The sequence below is a fragment of the Nerophis ophidion genome, linkage group LG07 (assembly GCF_033978795.1).
Source record: "Nerophis ophidion isolate RoL-2023_Sa linkage group LG07, RoL_Noph_v1.0, whole genome shotgun sequence".
Classification (NCBI taxonomy): domain Eukaryota; kingdom Metazoa; phylum Chordata; class Actinopteri; order Syngnathiformes; family Syngnathidae; genus Nerophis; species Nerophis ophidion.
In genome coordinates, this window is record NC_084617.1 from 14,812,961 (window position 1) to 14,830,489 (window position 17,529).

The window sequence follows — 17,529 nt, forward strand, 5'->3', positions numbered from 1 at the left end:
GTTATGTTTATTTATTTTTGTATTGTTACGCAGCGGTGTCCAAACTTTTTTTTTTTTTTTTTTACTGTCGGGGGCCATTTTTCAAAACCAGTACAATAGATTTTTTTTTACCTTTTGAGCTTACCTCAAGTTTGATCCAGGGGAACCAGAAGGGTCTCAAATCACAAAAATGTTGAAAAAAGGTCATACATTATTTTATTTTAATTTTTTTATCAAACACCTAAATCTCTATCGACAGGTAGACCTAAATCGGTCTACCTGTCGATATAACGTTTAGTTTTTTTTAACTTTTCGATGCTCTTTTTGTCAAAACCTTTTTTATGGCATACACAAACTATACAACTCAAAACAATAATCATTATAGGTGGGCGGGCCGATAGAAATGTCGGTACTGTCGATACCATCGCGATATACTGTTCTGATGCGATCGATATGTTTTTAGTGTTCGTTATGGTTTTGCTTATTTTTGTATTATTGTAATCCAGCGGCGTCCAAACTTTTTTTTTTTACTAAGGCCATTCCAGGGGCATTTTTGATATTTTAAATTTTCAAAACCAGTAAAATAGATTTTTTTTTTTTACCTTGAAATCTTTCCTCATAAAAATGTTGAAAAAAAGGTCATGTATTATTTATTTATTGTTGATGTTTTTATCAAACACCTAAATCTCTCAAAATGTATAAAAAAAAGTTTTCTTTGACAAAAAGGACACCAAACAAAAAACTATGAAAATCATAAAAACGTATAATTGATGATTACATTTCTGAAGTTGATCTAGACTGCGATGAGAGGGTAACTTTTCCAGGGTGTACCCCGTTTTCCGCCCGAATGTAGCTGAAATAGGCTCCAGCACCTCCCGCAACCCCAAAAGGGAGAAGCAGTAGAAAATGGATGGATGGATGGATGGAAGTTGATCTAGAGATTTCAGCGTTTAAAAAAAAAAAAAAATTCCAAAAAATATATGACATATTTTTTTAACACTTTATTGATTGGGACCTTTTTAGAATTAATTCACATCAAATATTTGATATTTTTTGGGGAACATATTTCATATTTCCTCATAGGAAGACGTGTTGGTGGGATTGAGGAGGTCTTCGAAGTATTCCTTCCACCTATCCACAACATCCGCAGTTGAGGTCAGCAGAACACCATCCGCACCATACACGGTGTTGACAGTGCACTGCTTCCCCTTCCTGAGGCGGCGGATGGTGGTCCAGAATCGCTTCGAAGCCATCCGGAAGTCATTTTCCATGGCTTCCCCAAACGCTTCCCATGTCCGAGTTTTTGCCTCTGCGACTGCTGAAGCTGCACACCGCTTGGCCTGTCGGTACCCGTCCACTGCCTCTGGAGTCCTATGAGCCAAAACAACCCGATAGGACTCTTTCTTCAGCTTGACGGCATCCCTGACCGCTGGTGTCCACCACCGGGTTCTAGGATTACCGCCACAACAAGCACCAGACTATGTCTCCCGGCTGGCCTGGGAACGCCTCGGGATCCCCCGGGAAGAGCTAGACGAAGTGGCTGGGGAGAGGGAAGTCTGGGCTTCCCTGCTTAGGCTGCTGCCCCCGCGACCTGACCTCGGATAAGCGGAAGAAGATGGATGGATGGATGGATGGATATTTCATATTTTAATATTTGTGTTTTTAAAGTAAAGTACCAATGATTTTCTCACACACACACTAGGTGTGGTGAAATTTGTCCTCTGCATTTGACCCATCCCCTTGATCACCTCCTGGGAAGTGAGGGGAGCAGTGGGCAGCAGCGGTGCCGCGCCCGAGAATCATTTATGGTGATTTAACCCCCAATTCCAACCCTTGATGCTGAGTGCCAAGCAGGGAGGCAGTGGGTCCCATTTTTTTATAGTCTTTGGTATGACTCGGGCCCTGCGATGAGGTGGCGACCTGTCCAGGGTATACGCTGCCTTCCGCCCGATTTTAGCTGAGATAGGCACCAGCGCCTCCCGTGACCCCAAAGGGAATAAGCGGTAGAAAATGGATGGATAGATGGATGGTATGACTCGGTCGGGGTTTGAACTTACAACCTACCGATCTCAGGGCGGACACTCTAACCACTAGGCCATAAAAAACAGGGTTTTGACAAAAACCCATAAAACATAAAAAAAATTATATAGATCCAGAGATTCAAGCGTTGAAATAAAAAATGATATAATAATAATATGACTTATTTTTAACATGTTTATGACCAAGACCCGACTGGGTGACCGGGACAGAACTTGTGGGGAACCCTAGAGGTTGAAAAAAATTGTATGTATTGTATTTGTTTTGAAAATGACAAATATCAAAGTGGATGGTTCGCAGTGTGCAGCACTCACTGGGAAAATTTTGGACATCCCTTTTTTTATGTAGTTGTGTTAGGTATGTATTAAATAATTAAAAAAAAAACACAATCTTTCATAACTCTTGAAAAATGTCGACTTTAACATAATAGTATCGGTATTCACTTGGTATCAGGTCAATTCCAAAATGTATCGCATCGTCTCTATACAGTACTGTATATCTACGGTATCTCCCACCTCTATCGCTCAGATCTCATATCACGTGAGATTTTGCCAAGCAGAATCCACAAAGCTGGAAATCTCATTTGAACCACTTGCTGATCTGCGTGTGCACATTGCAACCAATTATGGAAAACTTGTATTATAGTGGTGTTAATATTTTCCTTAAAAAAAACACTCAATTTGCTTGTATTTTTATTTTGTTTGTACAAAACGGTTAAAATGCTACAATGATATTCCAAAAAATGCCTTTCTAAAAATGAAAAACTAGAAACATGAGGACAAAGGTGACCAGCCTTTTTTCATGTGAATACATCTAATATGATATCATTATGGCACGGTGTTGCAAGTGGTTAGCACAACCACCTCGCAGTCCGGAAATCCAGGTTCGAGTCCTTGTGTGTTTGGAGTTCTCCCCATGCAGGTACTCCGGCTTCCTCTTGTATCCCAATACAAACATGTTAGACTGTAAATTGTCTCCAATTAACCAGTGTAGATAAGCTAATTACGGTAATTAGGACTGTAGAAAATGGATGGATGGACGCCGTGGCAGGATCTGGTTATATTCTTTGTGCCCTAACAATGTCCTGATGGTTTCATCTCTTGGAATCAGGACTGTGGGTTTCCCCCTGTGCCCTGGTCTCCGGAAGCTTGGCGGTACTTGCACTGGATCCACACCCTGTACATGGTCAGCTGCTTGCCCCGGTTCACCTGCAGCCTTCGGTCCACCAGGTTCTGCACCTTCTCCAGGCCGGCCTCCGTGAACATGGCATGGAGCTCGTCTGAGAAGGACCAGATGCACACGTAACTACAAGTTTGTTTTTTTAATATGAAAAATTCCCAACAGTTACCTTGAGTAAAGAAGTACACTCTTGTTCCGTCACCACGGACATAAAAGTTGTCTGACAGACACCTTCCTGAGAAAACATATTCATGGACAGAGTCTTTAAAAGAAATAGCTGTCATTTAAAGAGATGCATTTGTCAACCCTGGGAAATAGGACATCTTTCTCTCTGCAAAAAACAAACAAAACATGGCTGGCAACTGGGAAAAATGAGCTTTTGCTCCTAAACTAACGCCTTTTCTGTTCAGATTTTTAAAAGGAAGTGACGAATGTGTCAGAATAATTGTATCTAAGTTATCACAAAACTTTGTGTTTCAATGAGTTCCCGGCGACAGGACAAAAGCTGTCTTTGAACCTACCAAGAAGAAGGCTTGTAAAACTCCACTGTGTAGGATGGGAAGCAACATGAAGGTGTTCAGTTTCTTTCATATATTGTAATCAACAGAAATATATTGTTTTGACCCGAGAACTACAAAGCGGAGAGAAAGCAGGATATGCCCAAGTTCCAGGACCTCTTCTTTGAACTGTTTTACGACCTCTTCTTTGAACTATTTTACGACCTATTCTTTAAACTGTTTGTAATCAAAGGCAATGGCTGTTTACGACCATTTGTCCCTTAGAAACAGCTGCTGCCATGTAATCAGGAAAAGTCCAAATAAAAGAGGAGGTGTACAATCTTTCGCCAGAGCGTGTTGGAACTAGGGCTGGGCGATATATCGATATACTCGATATATCACGGGTTTGTCTCTGTGCGATATAGAAAATGACTATATTGTGATATTCGAGTATACCTTTTCACGCAGTTGCTTTTAGCTCCTGGCATTACACTACAGGATCTCCTCGCTCTTTTTTGTCTGTCCTTCTCACAGACAGCAAGCGCACATTCTTACACACGTCACATACTGTCACGTCATACGTCACATTCGAATACGCCCTCGACCAGCAGAGAAGTAGCAGCGTGGCTAACGTTAGCTGTGATGCTAGCGGAGCCGTGCGAGTGGTAACACGAGAGAAAGAAGGTGGGAATCTGGTAACAAATGAAGGAAGAATAATTCCCAAGAAAAACAGCAGGGTGTCAATCGTCTGGCGGTGGTTTGGCTTCAAGTGGGAATATGTCAAACATACAATCGTAATTTGTCAAGTGTGGTGCTAAAGAGTTGCTATAACAAGTAGGATTACTGCTAATATGTAGCATCATTTGAAAAGTCACCAGCTAGAGAATGAAGAGTGCTTACTCCTAGGGGTGTTACGGTACAGGTATTTTATCGAACCGTTTCGGTACGGGGTTTTCCGGTTTGGTGCGGAGGTGTACCGAACGAGTTTCCACACGGACATATTAAGTAGCGTACTGCACGTTGTGTAAACAATACTCAAAATGCCAGACATTTGAGGCATTTAAGAAACTCCGCCCTGACAGCTCCGCAAAAGAGGACATGTCCGGTGATTTTAACCCCCCCCCCGCGCGGCGGAGCCCCCCAAACGCCCCAAATGTCTGGCACCTCGAGTTATGGTTGTGTGTATTTTCAATGTACGTTCAATGTAAAGAAGGTTAAAAACAAAACAAATTGCGCACAAAGCAGCATTCGTGAGGGAGGGGGAGAGACAGAGCGCATGCATCTGCTTTTTATCCATAGATTTATCAGATTTATTTTTTGTGTCAAAAGTGTGCCCCGGAGGCCATTTGCAGCCCACAGCTAATGTTTTAAAGGCCCACGGCACATTCTAAAAATACTATTAAAGTAAACAAAAACATAACAAAAGTGAAATAAAAAAGCTTAAAGGTTAAATGTAATTTAGAAAAAGTTGCAATGTTGACTAATAAAACAAAGCTGTTTGGTTTTTCTTTCAAACTGTCATTGCTCAAAACATAAACATATGTAGAGTATATGTAGTATATGTAAAATATAGCTATATTATTTATATATCATACATATATCATATAACTTACATTATTTATTATTATTCTTGTCTCTTGACAGCGAACTGTGGTGCTGATTTTCCCCCAGGAATCAATAAAGTCCTTTCTATTCCATTACATAATATTGAATCAAAATCAATGTTAAAATGAATTATTGACCTATCCAAGGTTCACATTACTTCACATCAAATATTCCACTAAGAAAAATATTTTTGGTGGAAGATTTTGCAAATTTGGTAAATAAATAACCAAAAAATTTATATTTTGTTGTTTTCTTTCTGTACCGAAAATGAACCGAACGGTGACCTCTAATCCGAGGTACCGAAATTTTTTACTTACTCCGCATATCAACATCTCCATTCGGTGCCACACGCCAACACCATCAAAATGCCGAAGCAAACATTTCCAGAACAACACCGTATGAAAAATATTTTGATTTTTTTAGTTGTGATTTCCTTCTCTGCATGAAAGTTTAACATGAGCATATATTAATGCAGTATGAACAAGAATGGTTTAATGTGGACACATAGATTCATCATACTGGTGTGATTATATGTATCAAGTGTTAATTCAAGGCTAATCAAGATATATATCGTGTATCGCGATATGGCCTAAAAATATCGCAATATTAAAAAAAGGCCATATCGCCCAGCCCTAGTTGGAACACTGTACAAGAGTACAGGTCAGACGTCTCTCCTCAACTGAGCCAAATTTAGTTCTATGTCCGTTTAATTCCTTGCTTTTTGTCTTGTTTACTAGATGTATCAGTGTTTGAACCTGACAGAATGTGTAAAAAATGCACTATCGACCTGATAAATCCAAAAGAGAAATAGATGATACAATGTTATCTTCTCACAGATGGTACCTGGTGTTTGTTTGAACACACTGTAGCTAGTCATGGATAGTCCCACTACTTAATGCTTCAGTCACACGCAGGACTCTCACAGGAATGAGGCAAAAATACAAGCTTACCTACTGTACTACAGTATTACAGTGCAGTTTCTGGTTCTACTAGGGATGTGTCGTTTATGTGTCTCCAATCACGGTGCGGAGCCACTACCCTAAGATTAAAATAATCGCCTCCATTACGGCAAAGAAACTGTATTTCATAGTTATTATTATTACTGTAGAACGAGGCTAAACATGTTACAAACCGAAAACAAGTCAGGAGCAGGCATTCTAATAGCTAAGATAACCGCTGAGCTATCTTTAAACAACACCACGAAATAAGGGCTTAGTAATGTTTAAGAAGTAACTGTAAATTCGGGACTATAAGCCGCTACTTTTTTCCTACGCTTTGCACTCTGTGGCTAATTTTCAGATTTTTCAATAGTAATGGCCATATTGTTTTGTGTTCAATAATTTTCATTAAACTCAAGTAGAGACAATGAATAGGTGTGTTATTGTTTTTGCTACGGCCCCATCTTTTGGGTGTTGCGGGTTGAAAATGTACTTCCTGTTTTAATGCCTTGAACTGAAAGTTAAGCAGTCCATAGCGTTTATACTCAAAATGATTCTTCATTCATCACTCCAAGCAACGTTTGTAAGTTTTACAATATAACCAAAAACAATTCTTACTTACTAAACCGCCCCATGTGTGACATCTGTAGGAGTGGTTTATGCATATTTATACGCGCTAGCATTTACAAGTGGCTGTTAGTATTTTAGACCTACAATGTCTTTCTGTATTGTTCCAGTTTCACAAATTCCTTAGTAAACTTTACCAAAAGTCACTGTGGAGTTAAGTCTGTTTATCTGATTGGAGAGCTAGCTTCTGCAGCTAGTTGACTACTGTTTTGTTTGATCAGCCCTTTTCCTGCCGTGTTACAGACTTGGAAAAGAATTAAGGTATGTAAATAAAAATTTACTAAATCTTTCTGTGTAAATAACTCATATCGGTGCGGCTAATATATGGAAAAATATTTTTTTCATCTAATATTTAGTGGTTCCGTCTTATTGGCCGGTGCGCTCTATAGTCCAAAAAATACGGGAAGCAGGTATTAACAGAAAATTAATGAGTAGATTAGGTGGCGACTTGTCCAGGGTGTACCCGCCTTCCGCTCGATTGTAGCTGAGATAGGCGCCAGCGCTCCCCCGCGACCCCAAAAGGGAATAAGCGGTAGAAAATGGATGGATGCAAGATTAATAAGAGGCTAGATCAGGGGTGTCTAAACTATTGCCTTCGGGCCAAATGCGTCCCGCCATCTACTTAAATTTGGCCCACCATATGTCATGAGTTTAGTAAGGAATCTTACCCACAAAGAGATTGCATTTGATTTAAAAACTTACATGCTGTCATCAAAAAATATCCAACTAACACAAAATGTCAACAGACATGGTCACATAAAAACCAGCTCACAGAACTTTGTGGACATCATAAAATATGTCCATACACCATTAAAAAAATCTAAATTATACTAATATTCAATTCATAGCATGATGGAAAAAATGCAGAACACTGCACACTTAACCATGTTTGGCGCGTTTTACCTGCATCATATTTCTGATTGATTACAAAACTTTAAGGAGTTTGTAATGGAAGTAAACACGGTAAGAATCAAACTTTTACATACTCTTAACATCCAATTATATTCCTTAATATTATATATCTAATTTATTAATATAATATGTGGACATATATGTATGTATCTATGTATATACATATATATATACACACACACATATATATGTATGTATATATATATATATATATATATATATATATATATATATATATATATATATATATATATATATATATATACACATACACTTTGAGAAACTTTGTTCTTAAACTGTTTGACTATTTGCTCACGCAGTTGTGGACAAAGGGGTGTACCTCGCCTCATCCTTTCTTGTGAAAGACTGAGCATTTTTTGGGAGGCTGTTTTTATACCCAATCATGGCACCCACCTGTTCCCAATTAGCCTGCACACCTGTGGGATGTTCCAAATAAGTGTTTGATGAGCATTCCTCAACTTTATCAGTATTTATTGCCACATTTTCCAACTTCTTTGTCATGTGTTGCTGGCATCAAATTCTAAAGTTAATGATTATTTGCAAAAAAAAAAAAAAAGTTTATCAGTTTGAACATGAAATACGTTGTCTTTGTAGCATATTCAACTGAATATGGGTTGAAAATGATTTGCAAATCATTGCATTCCGTTTATATTTACATCTAACACAATTTCCCAACTCATATGGAAACGGGGTTTGTATATATATATAAAGTGTTTTTTACGACATTTAAGAGGCGGGCGGCTCGATCCATATATTGGTGTTGTCGATACCAAAAGAAGTAACAAGATATGATCGATACTATAGTGATTAGATTGATATATATTTTCTCAAATTTTGGGGGTGTTTTTGGTAATGTTTACAAATTCCCTAGACACGTTAAGATTATAATGGGCAAAAATGAAAGGAATAAAGGAAGTCGTTTGTAGACTTTGCTTTTGTGTACAACTTACTTCGTTGACAATTGTATGTAATAAAAGGGAATGATGAACTAGTTTGAATATTGTGTTGATATTGTTAGACTGTCAATAGGACCCGCCATAAATAAATGGAAAAATGTACAATAATACCGGTATGATCGGTATCGGCTAACCTTACATTGTACCAGAATTGGCACCATGAAACCCTAATCTGAAAAGCCCCATGTTCCACCGTTATTATCACATTTATGGAGCAAGGATTCTTCTACGACCATAGTATATTTTGCCCGAGTCCAAACTGCATAGAGTTTTTTTGAATGTCAAAATTCCCAGTTTTCATGAAGGCAGCATAGACAGCAGGTAACAAAAAAACAAAAAGGACTTGCCTTTCTTGAAGCGTAGCTGCGCCAAGTCGTAGCGGCCGTAGTCCCTGAGCAACATCACTCCGCCGGGCCTGAGCAGCCTCGCTAGTCTACTGATGGATGCCTGCATCCTGGGACACAGGAGACGCGGTACAAACCGACGGCTGACAGGAACGGAAATGCCAAAAGCGTTCATACTTGTCCGGATGCAATGCCGAAAGCACAAAGATGAGCACCACGACATCCAGGGTTCCGTCCAGGATGGGGTACGAGGCGTTGGCGTCGCTCAAGTCATGTACAAAAGCGAAACATCGAGCGGGGTTGTACTCTTGGTTAGCCTGAAGGAGAGAAGGCAAAGTGTTACGTTAACGACTTGCTTTCAGTCTCAAGCTAAAGTTCATGTCAGTGTTTTTTCCGATTCCACAACATATTCATGTCATTTGTAGAATTAACCAAGACAAGGGAGTATTGTTTACTTTTTTGTTTTAACCCATCATGGTGTCAAGTTTCGGTGCATGCTTATAAAACGGAAAACATACTTTGAAAAAATTTAAACAAAGCATTTTTATTTATTCTTAATTGTGTAGCATGCAAGTTAAACGGACTACAAGTTGAAACATGTCAATATTATAAATAAAATAAGAGTTAAGCAATATATTCCAAAATAAGAAATAATCTACAGCAAATTGTCATAACTATTAGAGATGTCCAATAATATCGGCAGTCCGATATTATCGGCCGATAAATGCTTTAAAATGTAATATCGGAAATTATCGGTGTCAGTTTCAAAAAGTAAAATTAATGACTTTTTAAAACGGCGATATATGGAGTACACGGACGTAGGGAGAAGTACTGAGCGCCAATAAACCTTTAAGGCACTGCCTTTGTGTGCCGGCCCAATCACATAATATCTACGGCTTTTCACAGACACAAGTAAATGCGCAGGATGGAACCCAGGACTAATCAGGACCTTACAATGTAAATAGTCATGAAAATAAAGAAAACACATTAAATGAGAAGGTGTGGCCAAACTTTTGGCCTGTACTGTATATCTGCGGCTTATATATGGAAAACATTTTTTCTTCTTCTAAATTTTAGTAAGTGCGGCTTACAAACCAATGTGTTCTATAGTCCAGAAAACAAGGTACTAAAATACACAATAAGTTGGCAACGCTGAACCCTCCTGCTATTCCCTCTTATTATTTGGAAAACTATGTGAGGCGTGTTAAGAAGCGGACTTACGATGCCATCTGCTGTGAGTTGTGATGACAAAATACAAGCGATGTCCGACAATTTCGGATTTCCGAAATTATCGACCGATAAATGCTTTAAAATGTAACATCGGAAATGATCGGTATCGGTTTCAAAAATATCGGTATCGGTGCCAAAAAGTAAAATGTATGACTTTTTAAAACGCTGCTGTGTACACGGACGTAGGGAGAAGTACAGATCCTTAATAAACCTTAAAGGCACTTCCTTTGCATACACATAATATCTACGGCTTTTCACACACACAAGTGAATGCAAGGCATACTTGGTCAACAGCCATACAGGTCACACTGAGGGTGGCCGTATAAACAACTTTAGTGAAGTGAAGTGAATTATATTTATATAGCGCTTTTTCTCTAGTGACTCAAAGCACTTTACATAGTGAAACCCAATATCTAAGTTACATTCAAACCAGCGTGGGTGGCACTGGGAGCAGGTGGGTAAAGTGTCTTGCCCAAGGACACAACGGCAGTGACTGGGATGGCAGAAGCGGGAATTGAACCTGCAACCCTCAAGTTGCTGGCACGGCCGCTCTACCAACCGAGCTAAACTTTAACACTGACAAATATGCGCCACACTGTGAACCCACACCAAACAAGAATGACAAACACATTTCGCACCGTAACACAACATAAACACAACAAAACAAATACCTAGAATCCCTTGCAGGGCTAACTCTTCCGGGACGCTACAATATACACCCCCTGCTACCCCTAATACCCCGCCCACCTCAACCTCCTCATGCTATCTCATGGACAGCATGTCCCAAATTTCAAGCTGCTGTTTTGAGGCATGTTACAAATAATAATGCACTTTTTGACTTCAATAATAAATATGGCAGTGCCATGTTGGCATTTTTTTCCATAACTTGAATTGATTTATTTTGGAAAACTTACATTGTTTAATGCATCCAGCGGGGCATCAAAACAGAATTGGGCGTAATTATGTGTTAATTCCACGACTGTATATATCAGTATCAGTTGATATCGGAATCAGAAATTAAGAGTTGGACAATATCGGAATATCGGCAAAAAAGCCATTATCGGACATCTCTACAAAATACATTTACGGACAGTTCCAGTATAATGTGTTTTTAAGCGAGGTAGCTCCATATACACAAGCACGAATAAATAAATGTATAAGAAATACTGTATTGGCATGCTTCGTACCTTAACAAGCTCCACGGCGGTGCTAGAGAAATCACAGCAGTACACAAAAAGTCCTGGATCACTGCACACACACAAAAATAGGAAGAATGTTTTAGTTAAATAAAGATTAACATATGAATATATTTGCTTTAACTTACTTGTTCGTCTTCAAGATGGGAAACACTGTGTTGCCTACACCACAGCCGACCTGTCCGAAGAGCATCTATTAGCATCACAACATTGGCGACGTGCCGTAGCGTAAGTTACATAAAAACACCTCAAGAATGCGATACGTGGCAGAAGAACCTGGGAAGCCGCGGTTTGCGTCACTTTGCCCGACATCTAAACTGCTCTGAGGACAGCCAACTGTGCAAGGGACCTCAGGACGGGGTAGTTGGTCCGGGCACTCGCCGCGAGCTGGAGCCAACTCCGGGAACTCTGTGAATAGCCAGTGGCGGTCTTTGAAGAAGCGATTTTCGTGGATGGTGTAGAAGTCGTTCCAGTACTCGTTGGCCCGGTTGTCGTAGTCATCTGGAAGACAGGGTTGCGTGTCACCGTGGTTACAGACAGCAGATACCAGAACAGTTGTTTAACTTGCCTTTTTGTGTTCATTGCTGTGGTATGCTTAGTGCCACCTACTAAGAAGTGTGTCTAATATTTTGTCTCCCTTTTGTCAGTTGTAACCAAAAAATGTTTTATATTTTTAATTTTTAAAACCAATTCAATACATTGATTGTTTTATAACATTTAGGGCTCCTCTCAAGTTTGGTCCCTGGGACCTAGAAGGGTTTCAGTCTCAACATTATTCATTTTAATTAATTATTTTTAGAGAAGTGAGATTAAAAAACACTTTAAAAAAGCCCCACTAAAATTATTGGGGATCCAAAATATCCATCATGAAAATTTTAAAAATAATATTTTTTTTCATTCAAAGCTTACATCTCTAGATCAACTACAGGTCTACCAGTCAAGATAAAGCTTTTTTTTTTTTAAATGTTTTATGCCCACTTTGTTAAAACCCTGTTTTTTATGGCAAAAACAAAACATGCAATGTGCGATATTTCCCCCTCAAAACAGTTGAAGTTGGAATATTCGATGTGAAGAAATTGGAGCCTTAAAAAAATGTTTTAAATAACAATGATTTTTATAAATGATTGATTTAAAATCATAATTTTTTTGAACAATGAAATTTAAAAACACCTAAAAAATAGTTCCACTAAAATTATTGGGGATCCATCCATCCATCCATTTTCTACCGCTTATTCCCTTTCGGGGTCGCGGGGGGCGCTGGCGCCTATCTCAGCTACAATCGGGCGGAAGGCGGGGTACACCCTGGACAAGTCGCCACATCATCGCAGGGCCAACACAGATAGACAGACAACATTCACCCTCACATTCACACACTAGTGTTAAAAAAATCCTTTGTATTTTACTTTATTGCTTAAGTCTTTATTTAGATCAACTCGTGCACATCTATTTATTGATTATAAGTTTTTATTATTTTTTTGTTTTATGTCCTTTCTGTCAAAGAAAACTATTGTGTTTTTATGGCAAACACACAAAATATGCAACATTTTCCCCAAAAATATAAATGCGAAATTGAATTATTGATGTGAAGTAATTATAGCTTTGAATAGGTCAAGGATTTATAACGTTATTGATTTTAATTAATTATTTTTAGAGAAGTAAGATTAAAAAACACTTTAAAAAAGCCCCCACTGAAATGATTGGGGATCCAAAATATCCATCCATTTCTACCGCTTGTCCCTTTTCGGAGTCGAAATGTTAAAAATATACTTTTTTTGGTTTTACATTTAACGTTTAAGTCTTTATTTAGATCAACTAGTGCAGATCTATTTAGCGATTATAAGTTTCTTTTATGTCCTTTCTGTCAAAGCAAGCTATGTTTTTTTTTTATGACAAACACACAAATATGCAATATTTCCCCAAACATTTTGTCTGAACAGGCCACTGTGCCGCAGGTTGTTAAACATTTGGCTGGGGGCCGCAAATGGCCACGGGCCACACTTTGGACACCCCTGCTCTAAATTGTCCAAATATGGGAATGACAGCTGACCCATTCAGGTTGTACCCTGCCTCTCACCCTAATGGGACATTCTCCTGCTCACCCGTGACCATAATGAGGACACTCGCCATACTGAATGTCTCTATAACCACGCCTTGAAAGTCCTAGACAAGAAGAGTATACGATATCATCATTGCCAAATTCTAACCAAATACAACATTTTTAATTTTAACAATTTCATTTTTTTTTTTTACACACAGTCAAACTGTTTTTTTTAATGTTTAAATAACTCCGCTCCCCAATCTGCTCTGCAAGGCAATTACAAGACTGCAAAGTGGAACCAGATCAACCACCCGAGCAATGTCAAAAAGCAACTGTTGCGTTCCATTCCGTAGAGCAGGGGTCTCAAAGTCACTTCACCCGGGGGCCACTGAACAGAGTCTGGGTGAGGCTGGCCCGAAGAAAAGATGTCTTAAAAAAAAATTCTCCTCAGGATGTCTAGTTGTATAATGACGTTTCAAACTGTATTCCTTGTGCACCGAAACTTTCTCTGTGCAAATAAGACACGTCAGGGTTCCCCTGTGCTCAACAAAGAAATATTGCATCTCCCACTTTTCCTGGAATTGTCTTTGCACATCACTAACCCTTCTCTTCACTGGAGGCTTTGAAAAAGACATGTTTGGGGTTGTGGAATATATTTGTATTTAGCCGACGCACGGAGAATAATGTTATTTCCACAATGTGTGTCGTTCTGCTTTTCCTCCCTACAGCAACACGGCGGTCGGCGGATAATAGCCAGGAAAGTATTGAGATAGCGAGCGCAAAAAAGTGACGGATCCCGGAGTGTTATCCGGCGTCATATAGAAATATATGTAGTGTTCATCGTGTGAGGCAATGCAAATTAAAGATAAAAAAAAAAAAAATAACGGTTTGAATTGGTCCAGGTTATCGGGGACTGTTATTACTAACGGACAGGTGTCGCCGTGTGACTGCAGCCAGGCACGTAAGATAACCCTCGTCGCCATGGCAACGTCTCTGTCGCTTTCACTCATTTGCCGCTTTTCCACTAACGCAGGGGTAGGCAACCCAGAACTTTGAAAGAGCCATTTTGGACCCAAATAACACGAGGCTATCAAACGCCATTCATGTGTCTGAGACCCCTGCCGTAGAACATCTTTTTCCCCCAGACTGTTTTTTCAAGACAAAACAAGGATCAAAACTATCGAACTCTCTATTTGACACTTTGAAAAGTATACCTGCTAGGGGTGTGGGAAAAAATCGATTCGAATACGGATCGCGATTCTCACGTTGTGCAATTCAGAATCGATCCTCATTTTTAAAAAATCTTTTTTTTTTTTAATCAATCCAACAAAACAATACACAGCAATACTATAACAATGCAATCCAATTCCAAAACCAAAACTGACCCAGCAACACTCAGAAATACAATAAACAGAGCAATTGAGAGGAGACAAACACGACACAGAACAAACCAAAAGTAGTGAAAAAATTATGAATATTATCAACAACAGTATCAATATTAGTTATAATTTCAGCATAGCAGTGATTAAAAATCCCTCATTGACATTATCATTAGACATTTATAAAAAAAAAAAATATATAAAGAACAATAGTGTCACAGTGGCTTACACTTGCATCGTATCTCATAGGCTTGACAACACGCTGTGTCCAATGTTTTCACAAAGATAAAATAAGTCATATTTTTGGTTCGTTTAATAGTTAAAAAAAATTTACATTATTGCAATCAGTTGATAAAACATTGTCCTTTACAATTTTAAAAGCTTTTTAAAAAATATATACTGCTCTGCTAGCATGTCAGCAGACTGGAGTAGATCCTGCTGAAATCATATGTATTGAATGAATACAGAATCGTTTTGAATCGCGTTATTGAATCGAGAATCGCGTTGAATCAAAAAAAATCGATATATAATCGAATCGCGACCCCAAGAATCGATATTGAATCGAATCGTGGGACACCCAAAGATTCGCAGCCCTAATACCTGCATTTGTCACTTTCAAAAAACAAACAAAATTGTGGCTTCCCATGTTTAGTTTTTACAATTTTTTACTAATTGATTCTTATCTAGTTTGCACTTTGTCTGTTATTATTATTACTATTGGTTTTTATCTAGTTTGCACTTTTTCTGTATTATTACTATTATCATTATTATTAACTCCTCTTTGCCTCATCATTTAATGATGTTGGATCTGTGTTGTGTTGGGGCTTCACGGTGGAAGAGGGGTTAGTGCGTCTGCCTCACAATACGAAGTTCCTGCAGTGCTGGGTTCGAATCCAGGCTCGGGATCTTTCTGTGTGGAGTTTGCATGTTCTCCCCGTGAATGCGTGGGTTCCCTCCGGGTACTCCGGCTTCCTCCCACTTCCAAAGACATGCACCTGGGGATAGGTTGATTGGCAACACTAAATTGGCCCTAGTGTGTGAATGTGAGTGTGAATGTTGTCTGTCTATCTGTGTTGGCCCTGCGATGAGGTGGCGACTTGTCCAGGGTGTACCCTGCCTTCCGCCCGATTGTAGCTGAGATAGGCGCCAGCGCCCCCCGCGACCCCACAAGGGAATAAGCGGTAGAAAATGGATGGATGGATGGATCTGTGTTGTTGTTGTTGGGGACATCCATCCATCCATCCATTTCCTACCGCGTGTCCCTTTCGGGGTCGCGGGGGATGCTGGAGGCCTATCTCAGCTACATTCGGGCGGAATGCGGAGTGTTTAGTTTTTACAAATTTTTACTAATTGATTCTAGGCGCCAGCGCCCCCCGCGACCCCGAAAGGGAATAAGCGGTAGAAAATGGATGGATGGATGGATTCTTATCTAGTTTGCACTTTGTCTGTTATTATTATTACTATTGGTTTTTATCTAGTTTGCACTTTGTCTGTATTATTACTATTGTCATTATAATTAACTCCTCTTTGCCTCATTATTTTTGTTTTTTAATGATGTTGGATCTGTGTTGTTGGGGACATCCATCCATCCATTTCCTACCGCGTGTCTCTTTCGGGATCGCGGGGGATGCTGGAGGCCTATCTCAGCTACATTCGGGCGGAATGCGGAGTACACCCTGGACAAGTCACCACCTCATGCAAACTCCACACAGAAAGATACCGAGATGGAACTCAGGACCTTTGTATTGTGAGGCACATGCACTAACCCCTGCTCCACCGTGCTGCCCTGTTGTTGTTGGGGACAACTGTTGTAAATTAGCTTTGGGTACAAACACTATGATGCATACATTGGATGACTGTTTCAGATATCTACGTTTCTGTATCCGTCCCTATTTCAAATAAATCAGAAAGGATGGATGGACATTGTTATTTTTATTATTATTATTATTGTGACTGTTACCTTGTTTCTCTTGAGGCAGGGGCTGACTATTTTCTTGCACTTTGGTCTTCGCAGCTGCTTCTTGCTCCTCAGTCCACTCCACGTTGTCCCTGTTGACAATTAAGTCGCAAAAAAAATTGACATTTCCGTCCGTTTCATTGAGCCCTAAACGCATCTCTGCCGATAGGGTTGTAAGCAAAACAAGTCAGTGAACGCCTCACGGTCCCCGTCAAACCGGATATTGAATGAATTTTCGGTAATTTAACCCACCAGGCGTTGTGCTGGAAAACCTGCCGGGGGTCCGTAAGGAAGCGAGTCCCGAACTGGGGTCGTTTCTCCTCGGTGGAGTTGGAATCAGAAAGAATTGGAGTCAAGTCACAGGGGTTGTGGGGAACCGCCATGTCAGAAAATGACGCACCGGAAGGAAGGCAAGCTTCCCCTTGTGGTGCATTCATGAAGCATCGGACAATACAGAAACACTAAAAAACTGCAGTTATTAACAACACATTAGTGTGGCTATTCATCAAAAATAAAACTTGTTTGGGGCAAATGCAAAGCATTTTGAAAAAATATATATATTACCGTTTGAAATGATTAATTTTGCACAGTGGAATAGCGTTACAATGACAGAAAATTAATTTTCTTGATACAC

The 17,529-nt window shown here is 39.5% G+C and overlaps 1 protein-coding gene across 1 annotated transcript; it reads right to left on the reverse strand.

The window, feature by feature from the left end:
* Positions 1-2,695: 2,695 nt before the first annotated feature.
* mettl2a (methyltransferase 2A, methylcytidine) lies at positions 2,696-17,312 on the reverse strand. Its single transcript, XM_061905405.1, has 9 exons — positions 17,148-17,312; positions 16,899-16,987; positions 11,769-12,022; positions 11,650-11,699; positions 11,513-11,573; positions 9,273-9,412; positions 9,099-9,205; positions 3,365-3,430; positions 2,696-3,295 (listed from the first exon to the last, which is right to left on the reverse strand). The coding sequence occupies exons 1-9, from the start codon at positions 17,276-17,278 to the stop codon at positions 3,123-3,125; spliced, it is 1,071 nt and encodes a 356-aa protein (XP_061761389.1). The 5' UTR covers positions 17,279-17,312; the 3' UTR covers positions 2,696-3,122.
* Between the last annotated feature and the right edge of the window lie 217 nt (positions 17,313-17,529).

Coding starts and splice junctions, on each gene's coding strand:
- mettl2a (XM_061905405.1), bottom strand. CDS start 17,278: ATGGCGGTTCCCCACAACCCCTGTGACTTGACTCCAATTCTTTCTGAT. Junction 11,574..11,649: donor CCCATCTTGAAGACGAACAA/GTAAGTTAAAGC, acceptor GTGTGTGTGCAG/TGATCCAGGACTTTTTGTGT. Junction 3,431..9,098: donor GCAGCTACGCTTCAAGAAAG/GCAAGTCCTTTT, acceptor ATGTTTTCTCAG/GAAGGTGTCTGTCAGACAAC.